Raw genomic sequence first — 24,831 nt, forward strand, 5'->3', positions numbered from 1 at the left:
CATATAAGAAGGAGATTAGCTTCACGATTTGACATAAATCCAATTAATCATAGAACATTATTGTGCACTCTGCAAGACAAAGCAACTTTGATGTGTATTCCAAATTCATTTTAGGTCTTTTTGTTTTGTTATCCCAACAAGAGCAAAAATTGTCTTGTCGTAACCTGAACTTTAAATTTTCAATAACAAGATCATATGGGAGCAACTAAAAGTATGATAAGCAGATCTCGTGTTAATCAAGTGAATATGAAGACAAAAACTTCATACATTATTACTCACGGTAGGGTTCTTGTCAACAAGAGATGATGTATATTGCTTACTTTATTTAAGTCTAAAGATAATATCCAAACAAAAATCCAAAAGAACGAGTAGATATATTAACTACAAAATCATATATTATTTAGCAAAAGAGCATTAAGATAAGACTTGAAAGATACAGTTTCAATCACCAAATGTTTAATAAGACAAACCACAAATGTGTCATCATGTAGATGATGAAGATGCTCTCTCTCTTTTAAAATCTACACACACGTTACTCCAAAAAAACAAACAACTCACTCATGGCCCCAATCTTATTTTATTTTTCTTCTCTCTTCTGCAGATCTCACAGAGCACTAACATAGAAAAAACCCCACCACCATTGTTGTTTCTTAACCTTAACTTCTTGGCCATAAGAATAATAAAAGTCACAAAAGTATTACAACACCACTGTAAAATCTTAGATTCTGAAATCATTTCCAAGAACTACAGAGAGAAACATAGTAATGATCTTCTTATACATATACTATTTATAACTGAAAAGATTACTGAATCCATAACCTATACATAAAAAAACATTTGCTTAACAATACTAATAATTGATTAATGACTTGAACTAGAATTTAACCGGATGAAACCGGGTTTAAGCTTCGGGCTAAACCGTTCAATGCACTGTAACCTTTGGAACTGAACCCCAAACAGCCAAAGAGCCCATGCCTGTACGGCAAGTACGTCCTCTTCTTCATCTCCTCCGCCTGAGCTCTGTTCGTTGTGTAATGCAGCTCGTGAGCCGACGGCTGCGACCCTCGCCGTTTCGCTATTCCGTTTGTTGGTTTTCCGGCGGCCGGAGTCTTCTTCGCCGGCGCTGATTGTTTCTGTTTCTGCTTCTTGTTCTCGACGGCTGCGTTCTCCGCTTCCGATTTGAGCTTCTTGTCTTTGAAGGTGGAAGGAGAGAACGAGATGTTGGACCAGAACTTCTCCTTGCCGTTTCCTCTTCCTTCGCTTTTGCTCCGGTGAAGCAGATCCTTGATGAATATCCACTTCTTCGAGTTCCTCCCGTAAGACGACGATCGAGAGGAAGAAGCCGAGCAAGACGGCGTCGTTTCGGCTGACGTCACGTTTTCGTTACTACTCTTCGTTTCGTCCTCGTAGTCTTCCTGAAGCTTACGTATGCACTCCTTCACCTCGCTCTCTCCAACGACTACCTCTTCCTCTTCGTTCCACTGATACGCTGCGTTTCGTAGCGGAGAGAGAGATCTCGCTTTCCGGTGAACAGATCTGCTTCTCAGCTTCAGATCCCTCCCTCGCCTACCCTCCGCCTTCCCCTCTTCCTCGTCTTCTTCTTCAAGATCCAGAAGCGGCGCTAAGAACTGAGGCCTCTGGAGGTGGGAAGAGAGCTTCATCGGCTTGATCTGACCGTTGGAGAAAAGCTCCTCCGCGGAGGTCATCGGCACGCCGCCCAAAGAACCGCTGCTCGAAGACAGCCGCGACGAGAAATCAAACTCGAAGTCGCCGGGGGAGGACGAGTCGAGCTTCGATTTCTCCGACGTGGCGGCGGCAGAGCGGAGGAAGAAGTGAATGGGACTCGACGGCGCGCTGAAGAAATAGCCCGGCGGCGGATCGCGGCCGGGACTGGACGGAGCGCTGACGAAGGGAGTGGAGCAAGCGGAGCCGGAGCCGAGATCGTCGCTGAAACGCGGCGTATCCGAGAAATCGACGGTTTCTTGCTCGCCGTGGCCAAGACTCTCGACGACAACCATTGTACTTAGGATTGTGACAGTGGCTTGTTTCTCAAGAAAATTAATTTTTCTGAGAGAGCGCGAGAAGCGAGGTGAGAGGAGGAGAGGAGCAGGTATGCTATGCTATGCAGTGTATGTATGTATGAAGCTGCTTTTTATTCTTAGTATTTATTGACGCTTTTTTATATAAATTAAATTTGCGATTCTCGAAAACTTTATTTTTATTTTTATTTAATTGTATAAATATTCGATGCTATTCTCCTATAGAAAAGAGTATATTACAGTGTACTCTATCTTTTGCACAAATTCATTTTTAAAATCGTTTAATCATCTGACATGTTGTCTGCATGAATTAAAAGTTATAAAATCTACTGGAATAAACTTTATTAATTTAACGTGATTAATTATTTCTACGAATTTGATAATGTAGGTAATGGTATGGTTGTTGTTGCTTAGGATTCTGCAGGCTGATCCAATAAAATAAAGAAGACGAATCTACGGATGTTTTTGTAATCTACAATGTCATTTTACTAGTTTACCCATTTTGAAATAACCTCGATTTATTGTTTGAGAAAGATAAAACATTTACGTTTTGCACAATAATGATCAATCCTCAAGTAACATTCAATGAAAAGAGGAACCAAATCAAGTCTGATTTAAGTATTTAACCCACACCTTAATTAATAAAGGAAATAATCAACTAGTTAACGAAACTAGCGGGGCAAAAGAGTAAACAGGTAAAGGCTATTTGGGTAAAGTGAATAAAGAGAAGACGTGGCTTCACGTGCTAAGCAATGATCGTGCGTAGAAGATGCTTTGTCCCTTGTTAATAAAATATACAATTTCAGATGCCCATTTACTTAATGGGCTAATTTAAGTAGTATTGGGGCTTAAATATGATGTAAACAGAATTGTTCGGGCCACAAACATGAACCCTGTTTGACCTGAATCATTGTCGACTAATCATTCTCATGCACAACAACAACAGCGTGTCTTACATTTTATACCAAATAAAGGAGTCGCCGAAGATTATCGCAGGCGAGAGAGCCCAATGCACGATCCGCAGGAAATAATACAAACAAAAAAGAATAATGTTATTAATGTATAATCTGGGAGCACCTGTTCTTGATCCAGTGAAACCCTTTTTTAACCGTGGTTTTAACTTTATCTTCCATCGCGTAAGCTTTGTACGTCGCGATTCTCTTCTTTCTCTTCGTTTCCGGGGTGATGAAACTCCACGGGACAGGAACATGAGCACTCGTGCGTGTCGTCTGAACTGCTCCCGGCGGAGGTGGGATAGACAGCTTAAAATCTGACGTGCTGGACTTGGTCGGGTGAAACTGGGTTGCTCCACCAACGCCGTAACCCTTACCGTTAACTATCGCCATCCATTGGTCAACGGCGAGTGTCCTTGGATTAGACCCGAACCCGTCCATTTTCCTTACGCCGGAGCTTTGTCCGAAATGGAAAAAGCACCGGTTAAGGGTTATGAGATCGGATGGTTTTTAATTGACAAGTCAAATTAATAAATGGGGGCAGTGAGAGGCTGTGCGATCCATCAGGCGCATTTTCCTTTTCTGAATGATGGTTATAATTTACGAAAACAAAAGGAAAAAATAGGTAATGTAAATATCTATATATAGTTTTTTTTCCTCCCAAGACATGTAAGTATGTATTATGTTCGTAATGATTGTTTCTTGGCTACTTTACGTAATAATGTTAAACTCATTATCAAGAAGACAAGCTTTTCATCAAAATACTTTTAATATAGTTTTTTGGTGTTTTATTTTGAAAACTTATCAGACCACCATTAACCCTAGCATCCCAAATTTTTTTATTTTTTTTTTTCTGGTTTAGAAAAAAAAATTAAAAAACGAATCAATCGCGGACCGTCACATATCAGTGGGGTCCGCGAAACAGTGCTAGCACCGGTGCTTAATTAAGCACAATAAACACATGTGCTTAGTTTTTGTGTGAGTCCCACATATTATTATATTAATTTTTTTTGCTAAGCACCCCCTCTAAATATCCCCATTAATCATGCTCATGCTTTGTATATGGTTAGACGCTACAGTAAATAAATGATGCATACAAATGGGTCATATTATGAAAACATTCAGCCCACTTTCAGATGGTGTCTAGGCCGAGGTATAAAGCAAACATGATTCCGGGATCGAAGATATAGAAATGAAGGCAATTCCCGGAAGATTATAGGCCCGCATGTGTTTTCAATACCATAACGCGACGTAGACTTTTAAAATTAGGTTAACGTTGTTTGTAACTTGTAATCCGTAAGAGCTGAATTATTTGTTAAAACGAGGTACTGATATTATTATATATTGACACAATAACAATATTACGCGAATACGTGTGTACATGCATGTGAGTGAGAAACGTGTAGTGACGAGCACAACAAGGGAATATATTGATCTCATGAAATCACAGCTCAGTAAGGTCATTAATGTTGCTTTTTTTGGTTTTATAAGTCAAAATGTCTCCCACCATGGTTAGACTTGGTCTTTAGTAATAATAACTAGAGATGGATCCGCGCGTCCGCGCGGATGTTGGCTTCTGCAAGAATGATTTTTGTTTTCCATGTAAATATTATATACTTTAGATGTGTCACGATGTTAGAGAATTGTATCGCGGTATTAGTATTCTTTTTAATAACTTTTTTTTGTTTTCCATTGTAAATGTACAATTTTTTGTTTACAAAAAGCTACATAGCACATATATAATATTAAAATGTTAATAGTTTTTTAAATAATAATATGCTATCAATTTTATTGAATTTATGTAAACAAAGTCTTTATATTTCAAATTAAATTAATGTTTTTATAGAAAGAAAGAAGATTCATATATTTAACCATTCAATAATTTATTTCTTTAGATCATTTTTATAAACAAAATATTAATCAAAATTTCAATGAAAATGTAATTTAGATTATGATTTGGGCTGTGATGTTTTAAATGTGGATTGGGCCCAAAAAAAAACGTTTTTATCAAAACAAACTCATTAGGTATCTGTTAATTTTTTTCCGGGAACAAACGAACAGTTTTCTTTGTCACCGAAAAAAATTGATCAAAAAATATTTTTCGATCAAAACAAACATAAGATCCAGATGACATGTTCTTCTGATTCCAAATCAAACCTAAGAATATGAGTGCAGATCGTAAGGGAAAAACGGTAACCACCCCTAATCACTATTAAAGCTTTTCCTTTTGAGAATCTTAAGGTTTTGTTTTATTTCTATAAAGCTTCTATTTTAGAGGTTCTTTAGGTTTTGATAAATTTCGCTCTAGAGATTGATTGTTGGCGATCTACATTATGTAGAACGGGAGCACGCGTCAAGCTAAGAAACATTTCATAGAAGAGTAGTTTATAAAAATTCATGTCTTAACACACGGGCTTCATAGGAGAATACGAACAGAGAAGATGGAAGAGGATTTGAGATTATCGGAGTGTTTTGGTAAGTATTTTTTGTTAATTATTCAATTAATTAGAGAATTTGGTAACTGTATATTAATTTGGTGATGATGTTTCTTGTCAAATTTCATTTCAATGTTTGCAAATTGACCTCTTGGCGGGCCTTGAAGAATCTGCCATTGTTCATTCATGAGCAATATAAAGGTGTTTCTCATTTTTGTTAATTATTTATTTGGTTTGTAAGTGTGTATATTTATTGGAATTGGCATAACAGCTTATGTATAATTCCGTCAAACATAGAAGAAGTTTATTGGACCTATAATGGAGTTGATAGATCGGGAAGTTCTATCAAAGGAGTCTGGTGAGGTTGCTTCTACAGAGGACCTTTTCTTTGGCAAGGCAGTGGAGAAGGAAGAAAGTGATTTTCGTGATCAGAGCCCAAGTAAGTTGAAAAGAAGTAAGGAGGGGCAGTTATTAATTTTTGTATTTACATATTTATCAAAGTTGCAGAGATTACTATATTGTGTACTTTTCTAGTGTGTTGAGCGATTGTTTTTTTTTATAATGAACATATGTTGGTGAAAAAACGATCAGAAGCTATGAAGAAAGAAGTTTCTCTCCCACGTTCAGCAAGTGAATCCAGACAACAACTCACGGTTAGTAACTATGATCTTAACTTAGATGAAAGCAATGTAGTAGCATGTAGATTTAGAAATAAGATTGAACCATTGCCTTAGATAGTATTATATGGCTTTAGGATTGATTGAATAACGATGCATATCTGGGTTCTTGTGAATGAATGTGTTATAAATAACAAAGACGTTCATAAATATCTAAATTAAAGAAAAACACTAAGTATAACAGTTAAAGAAAAACTCTAATTTGTCAAACTAAAACAACCATCTTCAGAAACACACTAAACAAATTTGCTTAGAGAAAACAATCATGCTTGTCTGAATCATGAAAGGAACATAAACAATATAAATATAAAAATCTCTTTATGGTTGCGCACAAGTAAGAGATACCCTTACATCCCAACGATTTTCAATGCATCATCTGAACCTGCATGCCTCAAAAACAGTTGCGAGGGTTAAATTTTTAAAATATCTACAACAGCAGAAAAACTTAAAGATAATCAGAATGCGAGAATACCTTATCACTCAGACTCTTCAAGGTTATTAAAAACCTCTTTGAAAACAACATTAGTAGTTTTCTGTTTAGCTTTACCATCTTTGTCGACAATCAGAATTTTCAGTCCTTTCTTTGATGTGACCCTTGAAACAGCCACGTATAGCTGTCCATGTGAAAACACAGGTCTTGGTAGAAATAAACCAACTTCAGATAGTGATTGCCCTTGACTTTTGTTAATAGTTATTGCGAAAGCCACAGCCAAAGGCAATTGCCTTCTACGCATTTTAAAAGGAAATCTTGTGTCTGATGGAGTGATCAATAATCTAGGAATATATACTGTATTTCCGACCTTCTCTCCAGTAATGATCTTAGCTTTAACCATAAAATCCATAAGTTGAGTGATCTGTAGTCTTGTTCCATTCATTAACCCAGCTGCAGGATTTATGTTTCTTAAAACCATAACAGGACATCCGACCTTGAGCCTAAGACTATGGTTTGGCAAACCAGAAACCTTTATTTTGTTGAGAAAATCAGGACCCAGAGCTTCATCATTGAATGAAATTTTGTCAATTGGATCAACACTATATGCGCTGGTATATATCTTTTCTTCTCCTGCAAAATTACGAAACACTTGATTAGTACACAAATATGAATATAAGTCAGCTAATAAATCGATAGCAATATTTATAAAATTACCATCAAGCTTATCCAACATGTAATCATTGACCATATTAACATCTTCATTGGTAGGACATAGAATAGCTCTTTCTTGGAAGAATCTTGGATCTTTGTTTTCTTGTAAGGATAAATAATCACCATACACGGCTTTGCTGATAGCGTCTATAGGATCTTCAGAGTTGGTAATCAAAAACTCTTGAGGGATTTCAATCTCAGCTTCGCCATCATTAGGCTCTGCGAGTTTGCCTTCACCCACTTTTAATATCCAATCTGAGAAGTCCTTAAGATCATTTGCCTCTTCAGTTGTCAAACAACCAGATAACAACCGCATGTTCTTTGTGAGTTTTAGAACTTTACAGTGCTCCCATAGATAAGAAGAATTCAATGTTGCCAAAACAATGTCTGCCCTACCACCTCCATTTATTATTGGTAGAACCTATCTAAAATCACCTCCAAAAACAATAACTTTTCCACCAAAAGGTTTGTTTCTGTGTTTCCCAACAATATCAGTCAGACTTCTATCCAATGCTTCAAAACAATGCTTGTTCATCATAGGTGCTTCATCCCATATAATGAGCGATGCTTCTTTTACTAGATTAGCTTGATTTGTTCCATGAGCAAGCACACATGATGAAAACTCATCAGGATTTAGAGGTATCCCAAATCTAGAATGAGCTGTCCTACCACCAGGTAACAACAACGAAGCAATTCCACTCGATGCAACATTAAGAACAATATCACCTTTAGATCTAATAGCTGCTGATAGTAATTTCCAAAGGAAAGTTTTACCAGTTCCACCAAATCCATAAACAAAAAAACTCCCTCCTGTTCCTTTAGTCACAGCATCAAGAATCTCATCAAATATTCTCCTTTGTTCATCTGTCATCTTTGGAACATCTCTCTCAAGGATTTCCAACAACACTTCGCGCGAATAGCTACGCTCATCCAGTATAAGAACATTTGAATCGTTAATACTTGATTTTGGAACCTTTGGCATATTAGTAAATCTCTCAAGTGAATCCCCGTTGTGTCTCAAAAGCTTTTCAATCTCTTGTAAAGCATAGTTTTGCTTCTCCTCATCACTCAACACAAGTCCTAGAAAAAGAAACAGAAACTGTTAAACATCTCTGCCACCTTAAGACATAAATAATCTCTCCATATATATATTTACATAAATTTTATATAATTTTTCACAGTAAAGAATAACCTGGTCTTTTGAAATATATTCTCCGGTTATATTCAATATCCTCCGACAGACACTCCCACGTGTGTTCCCAAACATTCTCTGGTGATGCTAAACTATCATTATTAAGCATCATAGCAAAACACTGTCGTAAATCACTTGCAGAGCTATCATAACTTCTCTTCAACAAATCATCAATATACTCGTGATCATCGTCTAATAAGCCACGTGCACAACATGCTTCTTTGTAACTCTCGTAAAGAACACCTTCAAATGTCTTTATATCCTCATAACTGGTAGGACCTCTTACAATGTTCAACAACACGCGGAGATAATATGAATCTTCTTGTTTACGTGGAGCATAGTTAATGCTGCCAAGACTAAATCCTCTTTTCCTTCTTTTGAATTTCTTCAACTTCTTATCGTAAGTAAAGAAGTTCGGTATTTGCGCATATGTGAGGGTTTTCGCAAGTGAATCGATCTTACACAACTCAAACCATGCTAAGAACATTGTATTCTCAATGAGCTTACGACTAACCACGGCTTCCATCTTATCTTTACCTCTGAATATAACATGTTGTTTTCCAGGAAGATGAAAACTAAGCTTCTCGACTGCAGTAGATCGATAATGAATTGGAAAACCGAAAGTTCTCCAGGCACCTTCACAGGCAGAAACATATCTACAACAAACAAAAAAAATTGTTAACACACACTATATATTTGTTCACATCTATATATATATTGACTCGGGTATTTCTTTAATGAAATGGAATCATGTTTACTACCTGCAGTCAAAGAAATCTTTAAATTCGTCTTTTATTTTCTCCACACTTCCATCAAGACTTCCCAATTGGTTTGTAACAACATGGTCAGGAGGTTCCACAGCCACAGTGACACGATCTTGACCTTTATTAATATACTTAAATAAGTATTTAATTGAGCCGGCTTGGTTGCACCATTCAACATTTATGTGAGCTCGGTAACGAAGAGAGAGTTCCTTATTGTAAGGAATAACCCATTGATTATCACATTTCACACCACTCTTCTCGACATAATTTTCCACTTGTTCACGCCTTCTATATACAGGAAACCCATCTTTATTAACGGTAGTCCTTTCAGCATATGGTTTTGGATATCCCTTAGAACACAATCCATTCTCAATGCATGGAGAATTCATATTCGAAGCTCCACATGGTCCATGCATCATCATGTCTTTAACAACTTCATAAAGATTAGGCTCTGTTGATTTATCAGGGATTTCCGCAGAAATAATCTTGTCTATGTCATCTGTGGTGGGAAGCTTGTAGTCAGAATGCATGAACAGAAGAATGTGTGCATGAGGTAGACCACGTTTCTGAAACTCTATTGTGTACATAGCTGTAAAAAAAATTATTAGTAAGTATGAAAAGTTAAATAGATTAGATATATAAACATTAACTCACATGAGACTGTCTTCCCAAGAATGTGCTTTTTAGTTAAATCATCCATCAACAATTCAAGTTTCATTTTGAAAATCCGACAAATAACTTCTGGTCTGTCTTCTGGCTTCAAGTTTCTTGTCTTAAGGAATCTGGTGAGCTCTGGCCATTTAGGATTGCACGTAAAGGTGATGAAAAGGTCAGGAAATCCGAAATGCTTACAAATGGTCATAGCATCCAAATAATTGTTCTTCATGTATCTAGGACCACCAGTGAAAGAAGCTGGCAACACAAATTCTGTCCCTTGTTCATTCATATTAGTCCTCCCAGCATTTTCAGACTCTTTAATAGAGTCAAAACTGTCAGATCGCAAAGACGACTGATTCAACTTAAGATAGCGTAGACGATTAGACTCTATAGTGGTGTAGGCATCAACCAAAATCTGTTGAAATAGACGTCGAGCATGAAGGAGATGTCCCGACTCATTCTTGCGTTCGTGAAGACGAAATGCAAAGAATTGCCTCATACTAATTGTAGCTTTCTTCTGTTTCTTGGTAGCTTCAGTAACACCTTTCTTAATCCCAAGCCTGAAACCATCTTCTCCATATGTGAACAGTAGAGGATACTGGAGTGCTAGATAGGATGCATGAATTTCATTAATTCTCATAAGCTTTTCTGAATGTTGTTGAAGCACTATATCTCTTTTATCCGTATCAAGATTAAAATCGCCAGGAATTAATGCAGCCACTTTAGATGCCATAGGTGCGTTATAGGTTCTTCCATCAGTGAGCCTATCACTAATAATCCTCATGTGAAATGCATCTTCAGGATTTGTATCAAATCGTTCTCTGGCAGACCTAAACTGCTTAACATAGGGATTCACTTCATTCAACATCTTCATCAAAACCTCAATGATTTCTTCCTTCAAAGTATCAGCTTTTTTTACTTTTACACTCATGCTACTCTTGCTGTAAAATACAACAAAAAAACCCCAAATGTTAGAATGCTGAACAAATCAGAGGTGGCATATCATAATATAACAAACTGTTCAAAGCATCAATGGTTACCTCAAACAATTGGCTCTGTTTTTCATTTCATTTTCAGTGTCAGTTATGTATAGCTGTCCAAATTTGGCTGTCATACCTTCTGGTGGTCTCAAACTCCCAAGTAGATGGTAATTTTCTCCGTGCAACTGAAACATATCTAGACCAACACCTTTCTTCACAGATCTTTCAACTTTTCCTCCAAGCGAAGTAAATGAAAGAACCATTTAATAAGGTCTGAGATTTTTCTGAAAATGTTTGCTTAACTTGTCATCTCCCATCATTAATTTTTTCAGTACTTCTGGTGGTTCTTTTAGAAGGGGCAACACAACTTGACCTTGCCCACAACATAAAGTAAAAGAAGGAGTATGTGTATTCCTGCGCCTGTTAATCCGTTCTCCATACCACATAATAGCACCACAATGGGAACATGTGTATGATGGATCACCCTCATCTATATAATCTGCATATGTTAAAAACGACAATATACTTTTAATATTATAGCAAATACAATCATAAAGAAATTCACATGAAAATTGAATATATCATATACCTCTTGATTTACATATAGAACTCTTTCTAAGAGGTTTAGTTTTTCTTTTGACTTCCTGCCTAAATGGATATGTTATGTTTGCATTAGATACATCTAGGCCGAGATCATCATTTTCAGAGTCTGTAGTTTCTTGTGAGCTAACATCAAACTCTAGGTCAGCATCAATTTCCTCAATTATTCCTGTACAATGAAAATAGGTACAAAAACGTTAGGACAAAGAGGTACAAATTCTGTAACATCAATACTATTAAAACACATATGAAAACAAATCACCTTCAATATCAACATCACAATCATTCATTTCTTCTGGATCATCTTCAATATGATCATCGTGTAGTTGGTCTATATTGGGAATGTCATATCCAACTGATATTTTGTTCTGTCGTTGCTTCCTCTTGTTTGGTACATGTGTGGTGTTTGTCTCTGTTGACCTCTGATCTTTAGCTACACAATTTTTAAAAAATTATAAAAAACACTACCAAAAACATTCTTTTGTTTAGAAACATGTACTTCATTTTTCACACCATTTGTTTAGATTTAGATACATATACATTCTTACATGACAAAACAGTAAAACAACTTCTCTGCTCTGTAGTTTTTGTAGACTGGTTTGAGTTCAGAGACACACCTGCAATCATGTATATTATTAAATAAGATCATGTAAAATTTTAGGTTTATTAAATAGACTTACCGAGCACACGTCTACGTTTATAACTTGGAGTTTTTGGTGTCCTTGTACACAGACCTTCTTGAGCATTATCAACTTCACTGAAATGTGTTTCACTGAAATTAGTAATGTCCCTGAGAACTGGTATTTTCTTCCTTCGATGTAGACACTTGTGTAGTGTTTTAGTTTCTGCTGAGCTTTTATCTTTAGCTACACATAGAACAAAACATTAGATATAACACTACCAAGAGGTTTACAATATTCACTCTCTTAGCCGATATTCTCTTGTGTACATATCTCTGCTTACATGATAAAGATGTCAAACAGCTTCTTTGCAAAGGCGTATTTTGATTCTGGTTTGACACTAAATCCACACCTGAAACGAAGAGAATGATAAGAAGATCAGGAATGAAACAATTTCAACTTGCTTATTTAACATATCATTATTTTGAAGATCAAAACCACGTTTTTAATAAATCATTACCGAGAACACATCTGCGTTTGCAAGTTGAGGTTTTTGGTGTGCTGATATTCTGGCCTTCTCGCACATAATTATACTTAGAAATAGGTCGTAGATCCAGATCATCAAAAATTCTTTTAAAAACAGAACATATAGCAACAGATGGTTGGATATTCCTCTGGTCTATGGTCTGGTTTCCTGACAGCGATTGTTGTTTCAAACCTGTGTTATCATTCTCCTTGTAAGAGATTTCTTTCGAAATCTGTCTTTTTCTTTTCATAGTTCGGTTGCCTCAGCAAAAGAAAACCCTTACTATGTTTTATGGACTGCAGAAATGAGGATTTAGGATGATCTTAAATATTAAATTTCTAGCACAAAGATAGTTGTTAGTTACGTCCTTTTGTGTGTCACTTATGGTAACAGAATATATTTGATAGAATCTTTATTACACATCGATTTTTAATTATTTTTTAAGTCAGTAAAATTGAATCCTGTTTAGTTATATTTGACAAAGCTCTGTGTCATTCACGTTTTTTAGATAACGTTTTTTTAAATGATTTCTATAGGATCACTTGGAATGGAAATTGCAAGTCCGAGAAAAGGGATGTTGTTACATAGACAGCATTGTTTTACTAACGGCATAAACAGGTATTTTCGAATAAACTTTTGGTTGTGTAGTTATCGTAGTGTACAATAAGTTATAGAGTGTTACATGCTAAGTTTCTGGTTAGGTAAATATAGTTACGACAATTTGACATCATAAGTCATAAAAAAACAAAGTTTATTGAACCAAAATAGTTGTAATAAGATAAATAATAAAAACAAAATGAAATCTTGGGTGATTACTTGGGTGAGACATCAGTTGTGTTTGCACGACACACATCACAATAGAATACTGGCTTCTCAGATTCAACCATCTTACCACCGCCCTTCCTACCAACTCTGGTCGTACGTCGATTGTGCCTGTTACATTCAAAATAGAACCAACCCCAATCCATGTCTATGGCTTCTATTGTACAGACGATTTTGCAGCTCTCAGCCTAAATGGTTACACAAAAGATTTTTGTAAACATATAATAATAGGATAGACTAACACTATGGAAAATATTTAATTGTTTGTTAAGTTACCTCAACAGCAAGATATATCTCAGAAATACACTTAATGTCAACCTCATTCCAATCATCAACTACTTGCTTTGATAACCTTATTTTCATCACTGCTACCCAAAAGAGCTAAGGGAAGATCAGTTTGCGACATCCTGAAATTCAACATTGTTTCTTTTAGTATAAATATTATACACATAAACAATTTAAATCAACTTACTTCTGTCTAAAGTCAATAGCTTCCTCCATGATTGGGTTAAGCATCAAAACTGAAGAATCAAAAGCGTTGGTGATTTGCACTTCACCTATATATTTCTCAGAAGGTTGGAAACGATTAATTAATTGGTTAGATAAATAGAATGAGTGTAAACTCGATTTAAATAATTATGTGTATACCTCTAAAATTACTGATTTTGGCAAAGCAGATCAAGAATACAATAGGTTCATCTTTTGATTCTTCCACATGCGATTCAATTTGCTCAGCGTATGGTCCCCATAAGCAACATACCAGTTCATTCCCACTATATTTGGTAATCAGCAAAACACTGAAAATTTGTAGGAGACATCAGAATAGTGTCAAAACCATTAGCGCGGAAAGAAATACAAAATTAATACCTAGTATCACGCAAACGAAAGTTTACTCTCTTCCTGTTTTCACCAGTTTTCAATTGACAGATAGCTACTTCTCCAAGATCTACCACTTGGCCCATAACATCTGTTTAAGCAATATAATAAATTCAAATAACTATAAAGTGCTACACACAAAATAGAAAGTAAAGTGAGGATCGTTTTTGGTGCATACCAATCAGAAAAAATGTTTTGAGCTTTCCTGTTACAATTTCCTCGTAACTTGCTAGAGAGAGGAACTGATTTTCATCACGATAATCAGTAGGTTTTATCTTGGTATCTCCAATGACGGTGAGTTTGTATTGAAATTTCGATGGTCTATTTTGACCTCCAGTAGCTGAAATCTTAAAGTTTTCAAGCTCTCTCCGTTCTCCTAGCTGTATATCGCGTTGTACACGATACATCAGAGTTCTTTTGCATGAGGCATGAATTTTTTGACCCTGCAAAAACGTAGTATTAGATTCAATATAATTTGGGATGCCTTAATCAAATTAATTATAAACCTTATGATCGTACCGTTTCGTCAGCGAAGATGCACTCAAGAGATTCGCCCCCATAATCAGTCTTTGTTTTCCATGTATGAAGAAGCTTGAGTCGAATTCGCCATTCCTCTTTAAAAGGCTTGAGATCATTGATAAGAACCATTTTTCTTGAGGCAGACATGTTTGTTTTATGAGATGTGTGTGGATGTTAAAGCCGTCTTGGATTCGGTATATATAGATAAGTGAATAATTTAGGTCAAGAGGAGTTATGGACTGGTTAGATTTAGTGCGTATATTCTCTGATTTTATAATTGATCTGTTGTAAATATTATAGGATTCGTTGTAAATATTGTTAAATAGGTTGCCCGAAATTATGGTAACTAATTTAGTTTTAATCCGAACTAAATTATGAGACAATGTAATCTACAGCAAAAAGATATGCACCTTGGTATTCACGTTTACTTAGGTAACATCTTTTGTAAATCAAATATTTTGAGAAGATATAGAACTGATTTAGAAATATGGTTATAATTGCTTGCAAGGAGTTATTGCGTGGTTAGATTTTATGCGTATATTCTCTGCTTTAAATATGTTAACTAATTCCTATATTTTGTAAATATTATGAGAGTGGTTTTTTAATATTGTTATATATGTTGACGCAGATCATGGTAACTAATTACGAAGGCAGTGGACGGAAATTATGAGGCAAGGTAATCTCAAGCAAAAAGATATGTTACTTGGAGAAAAATATAACGTGGAAAGAAAGGTTAGAATTAAATAATGATCATTAAATTAGTCAATCAGATCTTTGGAAATATATATGACTGATTTATAAAATATGGTTATATAATCTCGCGAAAGTTATGGTAACCATCCGAAGATATGAGACATGATAAGGATATTTACAGACTCTGGTTATGAAATATCCAAAATTATATGATTACACATTAAATAAAGACGATCACATAAACAATATTGACTTACATTGGTGCTAAATAATTGAAGGGTTTATATTATGAATTAAACAATCTCACTTGATTTAACAAATATTTTTAAATGAGCATCGGAATTGGAATATGGGTAGAAAGAATAGATCTGAAGTTTTAGGAGCTATTAACCATCGTAGTGAGAGTGTTCCACGTTAAGTTGCTGGTTAGGTAATTCTCTATTGGACTATTGATTATTGGCAAAACACATGCTTTTTCATTAAAAATGTGATTCAAAGTAAAGTAATGAAAAAACAAAGCGAAAATCATAAAGAAAATGGAAATTCAAAAACCAACATGAAACAAAACCTAAATAACAAACTAAGCATATGTAGGGTAACCCTCACATAACTAATCATATTTTTTCTTCTCCATTTTGATATTCATAGCACATAACTTGTTGGATGTAGAATTTATGTCATTAAGAGCACCATCTCTTTCCTTGCGCTTAGAGAAAGATGCTGAAACATCTTCAGATGAAATCTCATTGTGTTGATCAACCAAACGAACCTAAGAACGGATCAAACGTTTAGCTCCAAACAATCTCATTCATATATTGTGTACTTCTATAATATAACCATATTCATACCTCGCAGGTAGTTAGAGTGGAACTGGTGACAATGGAATTCGCTGTGATGGACATCTTGTATAGATGCCTAGTTGGTCTGTATATCCCGGTTGCTGGGTAAACCAAAAAATTCTCGAGGAACTTCCATTGATCAACCCGTAAGTTCTTAACACGGCCAAGGAAGGCACTCTTACAGGTACAATGTATCTCAGATCCCTACAATAACAATTAGAACTACATTGGTTAGTCGTTGGCAACAAAAAATTCTAGAAAACAAATAGATTCAAACAAAAAACATACCATCCTATCTTCAAGTATGAACTCGAAAGTGTCTTCTCCAGAATAGTTTGAATGTTGTGTCCACGAATGAAGAACTTTCACTTCAACCTTCCAAGTAGTTTTATATGGTTTGAGATTGTTCAACATAGTGATTTCACTGTTTGTAACCATAGCCATAGTAAGTTAAAAAGAAAAGGTCGCCGACTGCTAATAAGAACCTAATAGAACTTTTATAATTGTTTTTTTTTGTGGTGAGGTGTGGAGAAATCTAGATTATATAGGTAGGTGATTAATCTAGGTTATAAAGTTAGCTAAACCATATCGTTTAGAAGATAAATGGGCCACGAGAATTTGCAATTTTTATAAAGGCTTATGCTTATTTAAAAATATACGAACAGTAATTAAACCTGTAGCCAAACAATATTCACTTAATATACTATCCTTATTTCCAAACATTCTTATTGTGTACTTCAACTTTAATAATATAGATGCCAACTATGTAGGAATAGTTGTCAACTGAGTTTGTTTCATGTTGTTGAAGTCCTCCGAGAATGCATGAGGCAGCTGTACGTTTGTGAAAGGCTATATAAAACCAGTTGATCAATAATAGAAAGTAAGCTTTTTCGATCTCATTGTTCAGTTCTTATTTAGTTCCAACATATTGGTATCAGAGCTACAGTATTCTAATCTGAATAGTGAGATCTTTCTTGCAGAAAAGAATGAAAATGTCAGGAGGTGTAGACATGAAGATGATGACAATACCCAAATTCGACGGTGATTTCGAACATTGGAACATGCTGATGGAGAACCTCTTGCGGTCCAAGGAATGGTGGGATTTGATAGAGAGAGGCTATGTTGAGCCAAACAGAGGAGAGATCCTAACCAGAGCGCATAGGTAGGAGCTAGCAGAGAAGAAGCTCAATGATATGAAGGTGAAGAACTACCTGTTCGAAGAAATTGATAAGTCAATCCTCAAGACCATAATCCAGAAGGACACGACCAAACAATTTTGGGATTCCTTGAAGACAAAGTATCAAGGCAACGAGCGTGTGAAGCGAACACAACTTCAACGCTTAAGAAGAGACTTTGATATATTGGAGATGAAGGAAACGAAGAACATCACAGAGTATTTCTAGAGAGTGTTGCTCGTTGCAACATATATGAGGAACCTAGGAGAAGATATGCAAGACATCAAGATCATTGAGAAGATTCTCAGGATGCTCTCTGAGAAATTCACATACATAGTATGCTCGATTGAAGAATCCAAAGACATTGATAGTCTTTCGGTGGATGCGTTGCAAAGCTCTCTGTTGGTTTACGAACAGAAGATTGTGAGACACTCTAAGGGGAACGTGAAGGATGAGCAAGTGTTAAAGGTGACCCATGAAGCTGGTAACTCAAGTGGATCAGGAGGACGAGGAAGAGGTAGCTTTGGTAGGGGTCATGGTAGAGGATGCAGAAGAGGATCGTTCAACAAAGGATTGGTGGAATGCTACAAGTGCCACAACCTTGGACACTACCAATTTGAATGTCCCAACGCTTAGAAGAAGTTAAACTTTGTTGAGTTTAATGAAGAGGAAGAGTTGTTGTTGATGGCAAATGTGGAGCTAAGGGGATCGAAGATGGAGGACTTATGGTTCCTTGATAGCGGGTGCAACAATCATATGACCGGGGAAAAGAAGTTGTTCTCTGAGATTGATGAAAACTTTGGATACTCAGTGAAGCTTGGAAACAATGCAAGGATGGCTGTACAAGGAAAGGGAACCATTAAAGTCAAGGTGAATGGATTGATTCAAGTAATTCAAGATGTGTACTATGTTCCTGAGCTGAGCAACAATCTTCTTAGCATGGAACAACTACAAGAAAGAAACCTTGCAATCCTGATACAGAACAAGAGCTGCAAGGTGTATCATCCATCAAGAGGGATCATCATTGAGACACAGATGAGCGCTAATCGAATGTTTGCAATTCTTGGTGAAGAGATCGGCTTAGACCCGTGCTTTCAGATGAAGACAGCAGATAAAACGCACTTGTGGCACTGCATGTTTGCTCACTTGAACTACAAAGCCTGAAGACATTAAGCTCCAAGGAGATGGTGAAAGGACTTCCCCACGTTGAAACCTGCACGAAGGTGTGTGAAAACTGCCTTGTTGGGAAGCAGAAGCGAGAGTCATTCCCAAAGAAAAGCACATGGAGAGCCTCAAAAAACTTGCAACTGATACATGCTGATATCTGTGGTCCCATCACGCCAATCTCAATTACCCAGAAAAGGTATCTTCTCACATTCATTGACGATCACAGCAGAAAGATGTGGGGCTATTTGATTGCAGAGAAGTCAAAAGCATTTGCTGTGTTCAAGGTCCACAAGGCTAGTGTGGAAAAGGAATCAGGGTTGCCAGTCTGATGTCTGAGAACAGATAGAAGAAGAGAATTTTGTTCAAGAGAGTTTGAGGAGTTCTGTAAGAATGAGGGCATCAAACGCCAAATGACTGCAGCTACGTGCCACAACAAAATGGTGTGGCTGAGAGGAGAAACCAGACCATCATGAACGTGGTTCGTATCACGTTGACAGAGAGAAAGATGCCAAAGGAGTTTTGAGCAGAGGGAGTCAAGTGGATAACTTATGTTCTCAATCACAGTCCTACAAGTGCCTTGCAAGATCAAACACCAGAAGAGGTTTGGAGTGGTATTAAACCAAATGTGCAACACTTTAGAGTTTTTGGATGCATTGGACATGTCCACATACCAGAAGCAAAGCGGGTGAAGCTAGATAACAAGAGCTGCAAGTGTGTCTTCCTTGGAATAAGTGAAGAATCAAAAGCATTTCAGATGCACAATCCCATTTCTCAGAAAATCACAGTGAATAGAGATGTGGTTTTTGAAAAAGAAGAGAATTGGGATTGGGGAAAGAAAAATGTAGATGGAGCTAATGATGATTCTCATGCCATACTGGCATTGGAAAACAAAGGTGAAAATGGAGACGAAGATTTCCTACATGAAGAAGAGCATGCATAAAACAACAACAATGGTGCAGCTACAGAACCAGAACAAGCTGTTGAAGAAGAAGAAGTTGTTGCTTCAGGAGGGAGACCAGCACGAGCGAGTAGGCCCCCATCTTACTTACTTGACTATGAATGTGGTCATGTGATGCTGCAACAAGAAGAGGTAACAGCTCACCTCTGCGATAGTTACTTGTTCGATGACTATGCTCTTCAAGTCATCACCGCACTTGGAGATCCCACAGGTTTTGAAGAAGCTGCGAGACATCAAGAGTGGAGAGAGGCTATGAAAGCAGAGATTGAAGCCATTGAAAGAAATCAGACGTGATGTTGTCTACATTGCCAGAAGGTGTAAAGACCATTAGTGTGAAATGGGTCTTTAAGACTAAGTATGATGAAGATGGCGAGATAGACAAATTCAAAGCAAGGCTTGTTGCTAAAGGCTATGCGCAAAGGTATGGTGTGGACTATGATGAGGTGTATGCACCAGAAGCACGATGGGACACAGTTTGAATCATTCTGGCCATTGTAGCTTGCAAAAACTGGATCATCTATCAGTTGGACGTAAAGAGTGCTTTCCTATACGGAGAACTTAACGAAGTGGTTTACATCGATCAGCTACAAGGTTTCATCAAGAAGGGAAACGAAGAGAAGTTCTACCATTTGAGAAAGGCTCTATACGGCCTAAAGCAGGCACCAAGAGCCTGGTTCAGTAAGATAGAGAGCTACTTCATTGGGGAAGGTTTCGAGAAGTGCGACTTTGAACATACTATGTTGGTCAAAACAGAGCAAAAAGGTCAGATTCTCATTGTAAGCTTGTACGTTTATGATCTTATAGTTACTGGAAACTGTGAAAGAATGATTCTGAAGTTCAAAGAATCAATGAAAAGAAGGTTCGACATGACCGATCTTGGGAAGATGAGATACTTTCTTGGAGTCAAAATTCTGCAGCGAGAAAAAAGGATTTACATGTGCCAGAGGAAGTTTGCTAGAGAAGTTCTTGAAAGGTTTGAGATGGATTTGAGCAATAGTGTGAGCAGTCCGATAGTTCCAGGAACAACGGTCTCAAAGAAGGGAGGAGGAGCAGTCCTGGACGTCACACTCTACAAACAAATGATCGGCAGTTTGATGTATCTCACAGTCACCAGGCCTGATCTGATGTTTGCTGTGGGACTTACTAGTCAGTTCATGGAGAATCCAACCGAAGCCCATTTCCAAGTAGTGAAGAGGATATTGAGATACGTAAGAAGCACAATGGAGCTTGGAGTTATGTACAAGCGTGGTGGAGACAATGAGCTTCAAGTGTACACTGATAGCGACTATGCAGGGGATCTAGGTGATCGGAGAAGCACCTCTGGGTTTGTTGTTTCTCATCGCTAGAGGAGCCGTTTCATGGAGTTCAAAGAATCAACCTATAGTTGCCTTGTCCACAACGGAAGCAGAGTGCATTGCTGCTGTCTCATGTGCAACGCAAGGAATCTGGATAACTAGAGTACTTGAGAAGATTGGAGAGTATCAAGAGAGTTGCATCACAGTCAAGTGTGACAACAGTTCAACCATTCAGCTGTCAAGGAACCCGGTTCTTCATGGACGCAACAAACACATTGAGGTGCGATTCCATTACTTGAGATAGCTGACTAAGGAGGGGAAGGTGAAGGAAGAAATAGGTTTGATTGAGATGCCTAAATAAACTGATATATCATTCGAGATATCAGTTTAGGGAAGGATTTGTTAGACTTGGTCTTTAGTAGTGGTCTTAAATGTCAACTATGTAGGAGTAGTTGCCAACTAAGTTTGTTTCATGTTGTTGAAGTCCTCCGAAAATGTAGGAGGCAGTTGTACGTTTGTGAAAGGCTATACAAAGTCAGTTGATCAATAAGAGAAAGTAAGCTTTTTAGATCTCATTGTTCAGTTCTTATTTGGTTCCAACAACTCTAACTATATTTTAATGTACAAATGAAACTAATGTAGCGCTACCTAAAACATGCTACAATTAAATTTGATTTAGATATGTGCACTTAAAATATAGTACTACCTTACAAGCAAACAAAAATTCTGGAAAATATTATGCAGCAAATAATACTCTACGTTATATTACGTATAACATGCGTGTAACCTCGCAATCGAATTGCGATGAGGGTATAACATGCGTGTAACCTCGCAATCGAATTGCGATGAGGAATGACAATGAGAGAGATCCAGCGATCAGGATTTGGTGGAGGGTGGTCACATGGGACATGGTAATGTCCTCACACATTGCCATTATTGCAATAGCGGTCGACTCGCGCTAAACGCCATTGCTGACAAATTAAATAACATTACTTCAAGACAATAATCACCGATAGACAAAACAAGCATCAACGCTTGTTGACAAATAAAAATAAAATCAACGATAACGCTGCTTCATTCGTTATTCAGACCATTCGTTTTGGATAAATCAATTCGGCTCATACGTTGAAATCAACTCGGTTTATGTAGAGCCTATAGCGAGCATATATATATATATATATATATATTTAATGTGGTACTTATATTTGTGTGTAAGAATTAAAATCGAAATACTATCTAATGTTTTTAGAAAACAAAAAGAAAACTTGAATAGGATGTTCCAAAAGGACTACTACGATAATGGTTAGATATTTATGCTAACTATAATCATTATTCTACCAAAACCTATAATGATAAACCGATAATGATTGGGGCTGATTGGTTGTGGCGGTAGATGTTTTAGAAAATCAAAATTTAATTTAAAATCATACATGTCAACTAATTATGCTTTCATTTTTTTAAAAAAGTTAATGCAAAAATATCTTTGAAAAATCAAAAAACCTGCTGTAGAGAACTTTATTTCTAGAGCAAAAAAAAAAGTATTTTATAAACTTACAGCAAAAATAATTACAGCAAATAAATCTACGGCTACTATTCTAAAGCCAAAAAATAAAAACCACAACACTTACCAATCACTCCCATTATGTTTCAAAAATAGCCAGTAAAAAGATAACCCAAAATGAAAAAATAAAAAATGACTTTCAGTTTTATACTGAATATTCCTTTCGTTTCAAAATAATACTTGTTTTAAAATTTTCACATTTATTAATTAATAAAACTTAGTAAAACTTAAATATTAATACATAATTTTTTGTAATTTTATATTTTCTAAATCAATAAAATTTCAAAAAATATAATTAATATTTTTGAAATTCACACTTTTTTATTATTAGTTAACAAAAAAATGCATTGTAAATATAAAAAATACATTTTTCTGAAACAATTTTTTTCTAAAATACTTAACATTTTGCTAACGGAGGTATTAGTATTTTACTTATAATCACATTCGCATAGATGCGTGTAACTAATCACGTGTCTGCTGCTTCATACACACTGTGAACTTGGCCATTTAGGTCTTCGTAGTCATTATTATAAGTCCCAACCACACACTCTCTCTCTTTCATAAATTCATTCATTCTTTATAAATAATATCTCTCTCAATATATAATACAGAAACAAATAAACGTACATATTGATCAGAGAGAGTGTGTGTCTGTGTGCGATGGAGATAACGCCAAAGAGGTATTGGCGGAGGTGGAGAGGATACGAGAAGCTTGATGGGTCATCAACGGTGGGAAGAAGGAATGCAAAACGGGCCAAAATGGATCCGACCAGCAAGAAACGCTCATGGAGGATCAAGATTATGCCTAAACTGAGGATCCTCAGAAGAGCGTCCCCTAAGAAGCTTCTCGTTTGGTTACGCGATTCGTATGTTAATATAATGATGCGGCTGGCGAATTCACGGGCCGTCGGACCTTCTGCATACGGTGGATCCAGTTTTGGGTCAGGTCAGATGAAGGAGTATGATGAGAAAGTGCTTGTGGAGATATACAAGTCCATATTGATGGCGAAGGCGCAGGGGAATCTCGTGCAACGCGACACGGCTAGCAAGCTTCCTTCTGGACCAGCTGTTGTATCTGTCTCTCCTGTTGTTAAGTAATTTTTAGAAACAAAACAATTCTCCTTTTTCCTTGTAATAAAAGCTTGACATGTTTGATATACTTTTCGAGATTGCTGATAGGAAAGTTTGTGATCTTGATCTGTATCAAAACTTACAAGTAAAAGAAAATAAAAGAATACTAGAAAGAAATAAGTAATAGATGGTTGATTGTGCCATTGTGGGCCTAAATAATAAAGTTTGTTTAATGTGTTTATTATTCATTTATGAAGTTTTGTTGAATCTATGCTTCTGAAATATAAAGATTCGCATTTACAGCTTCTTATATATCCTTGTTGTACAACTCATGCCCTATGTGTTGTTTTTATATTAAGAAGAACCCTATGTTAACCTATAACTAATCTCATTTTGTTTACTGCTTTGTGGAAAATCGGTTGACCACTTTCCCTGAATGTAAGGGCATCATTATCCATTGTCCTTAGAATGGTGTTCTAATGATTTTTTATTGTTATTTTTAGCTTAGGACATTTGTAAGAACTTTTTGTTGAAATGATGATTATTGGTGGGACTTAATCTTGGTCCTTAGGAATTTTTTTTTTAAATAACTCGTAACATATATATAAGCTAAAACTTATTTCCATTTTACATTTAATATAACACACAAATTATCGAAAAATATTAAATTTAATAGAAAATTACAAAGTTCTTATTACATTACATTGTAAATAAAAACATACAGAGAGAATTAAAAGCAAACACACATTTTATTCAATTCATAGAAACTTTAAAATTACATTGGGAGATGTCCAAATTGATCACATATATTTTCAACCAAATCTGCTTTTAATTGGTGATAGCCTGGTGTATCCCGAACATCTGCTCGACGTCCCATTGTAGCACCGAGATTTGTAGGCCGTCTGACTACAAAAGTGGTATCCTGATCTTCTCCTTGTTCAAATACTGATGTGTTACCGTAGGAATCTCGTTCATCTTCGACAATCATATTATGGAGTATGATACATGCTCTCATAATATTTCCTATTTTGTTTTTATCCCATAAACTAGACGGATTTCTAACAACCGCGAATCTAGCTTGCAGGACTCCGAAGGCACGCTCAACATCTTTACGCACAAATTCTTGGTGTTTAGCAAATAAACAATGTTTTGGACCTTGTGGGAGTCGGATAGATTGAATAAAAATAGCCCATTTCGGATAAATACCATCGGCGAGATAGTAAGCCAAATCGTACTCCCTTCCGTTGACATGGAAATTGACTTCCGGA

General features: G+C 36.4%; 3 protein-coding genes and 1 pseudogene across 3 annotated transcripts; 1 reads left to right on the forward strand and 3 right to left on the reverse strand.

Annotated features, from left to right (window-relative positions):
• Positions 1–684: 684 nt before the first annotated feature.
• Positions 685–2,144, reverse strand: LOC106312755. Its single transcript, XM_013750392.1, has one exon. The coding sequence runs from the start codon at positions 2,016–2,018 to the stop codon at positions 882–884; it is 1,137 nt and encodes a 378-aa protein (XP_013605846.1). The 5' UTR covers positions 2,019–2,144; the 3' UTR covers positions 685–881.
• Positions 2,145–2,935: 791 nt separating this feature from the next.
• On the reverse strand, positions 2,936–3,508 carry LOC106311092. Its single transcript, XM_013748327.1, has one exon. The coding sequence runs from the start codon at positions 3,431–3,433 to the stop codon at positions 3,095–3,097; it is 339 nt and encodes a 112-aa protein (XP_013603781.1). The 5' UTR covers positions 3,434–3,508; the 3' UTR covers positions 2,936–3,094.
• A 3,072-nt stretch (positions 3,509–6,580) lies between these two features.
• Positions 6,581–11,287, reverse strand: LOC106309234 (annotated as a pseudogene).
• Positions 11,288–22,978: 11,691 nt separating this feature from the next.
• On the forward strand, positions 22,979–23,863 carry LOC106309552. Its single transcript, XM_013746601.1, has one exon. It carries the CDS (start codon positions 23,153–23,155, stop codon positions 23,588–23,590), a length of 438 nt encoding a protein of 145 aa, XP_013602055.1. The 5' UTR covers positions 22,979–23,152; the 3' UTR covers positions 23,591–23,863.
• Positions 23,864–24,831: the final 968 nt, after the last annotated feature.

The sequence above is a fragment of the Brassica oleracea genome, chromosome C8 (genome assembly GCF_000695525.1).
Source record: "Brassica oleracea var. oleracea cultivar TO1000 chromosome C8, BOL, whole genome shotgun sequence".
In the NCBI taxonomy this organism is placed as follows: Eukaryota; Viridiplantae; Streptophyta; class Magnoliopsida; order Brassicales; family Brassicaceae; genus Brassica; species Brassica oleracea.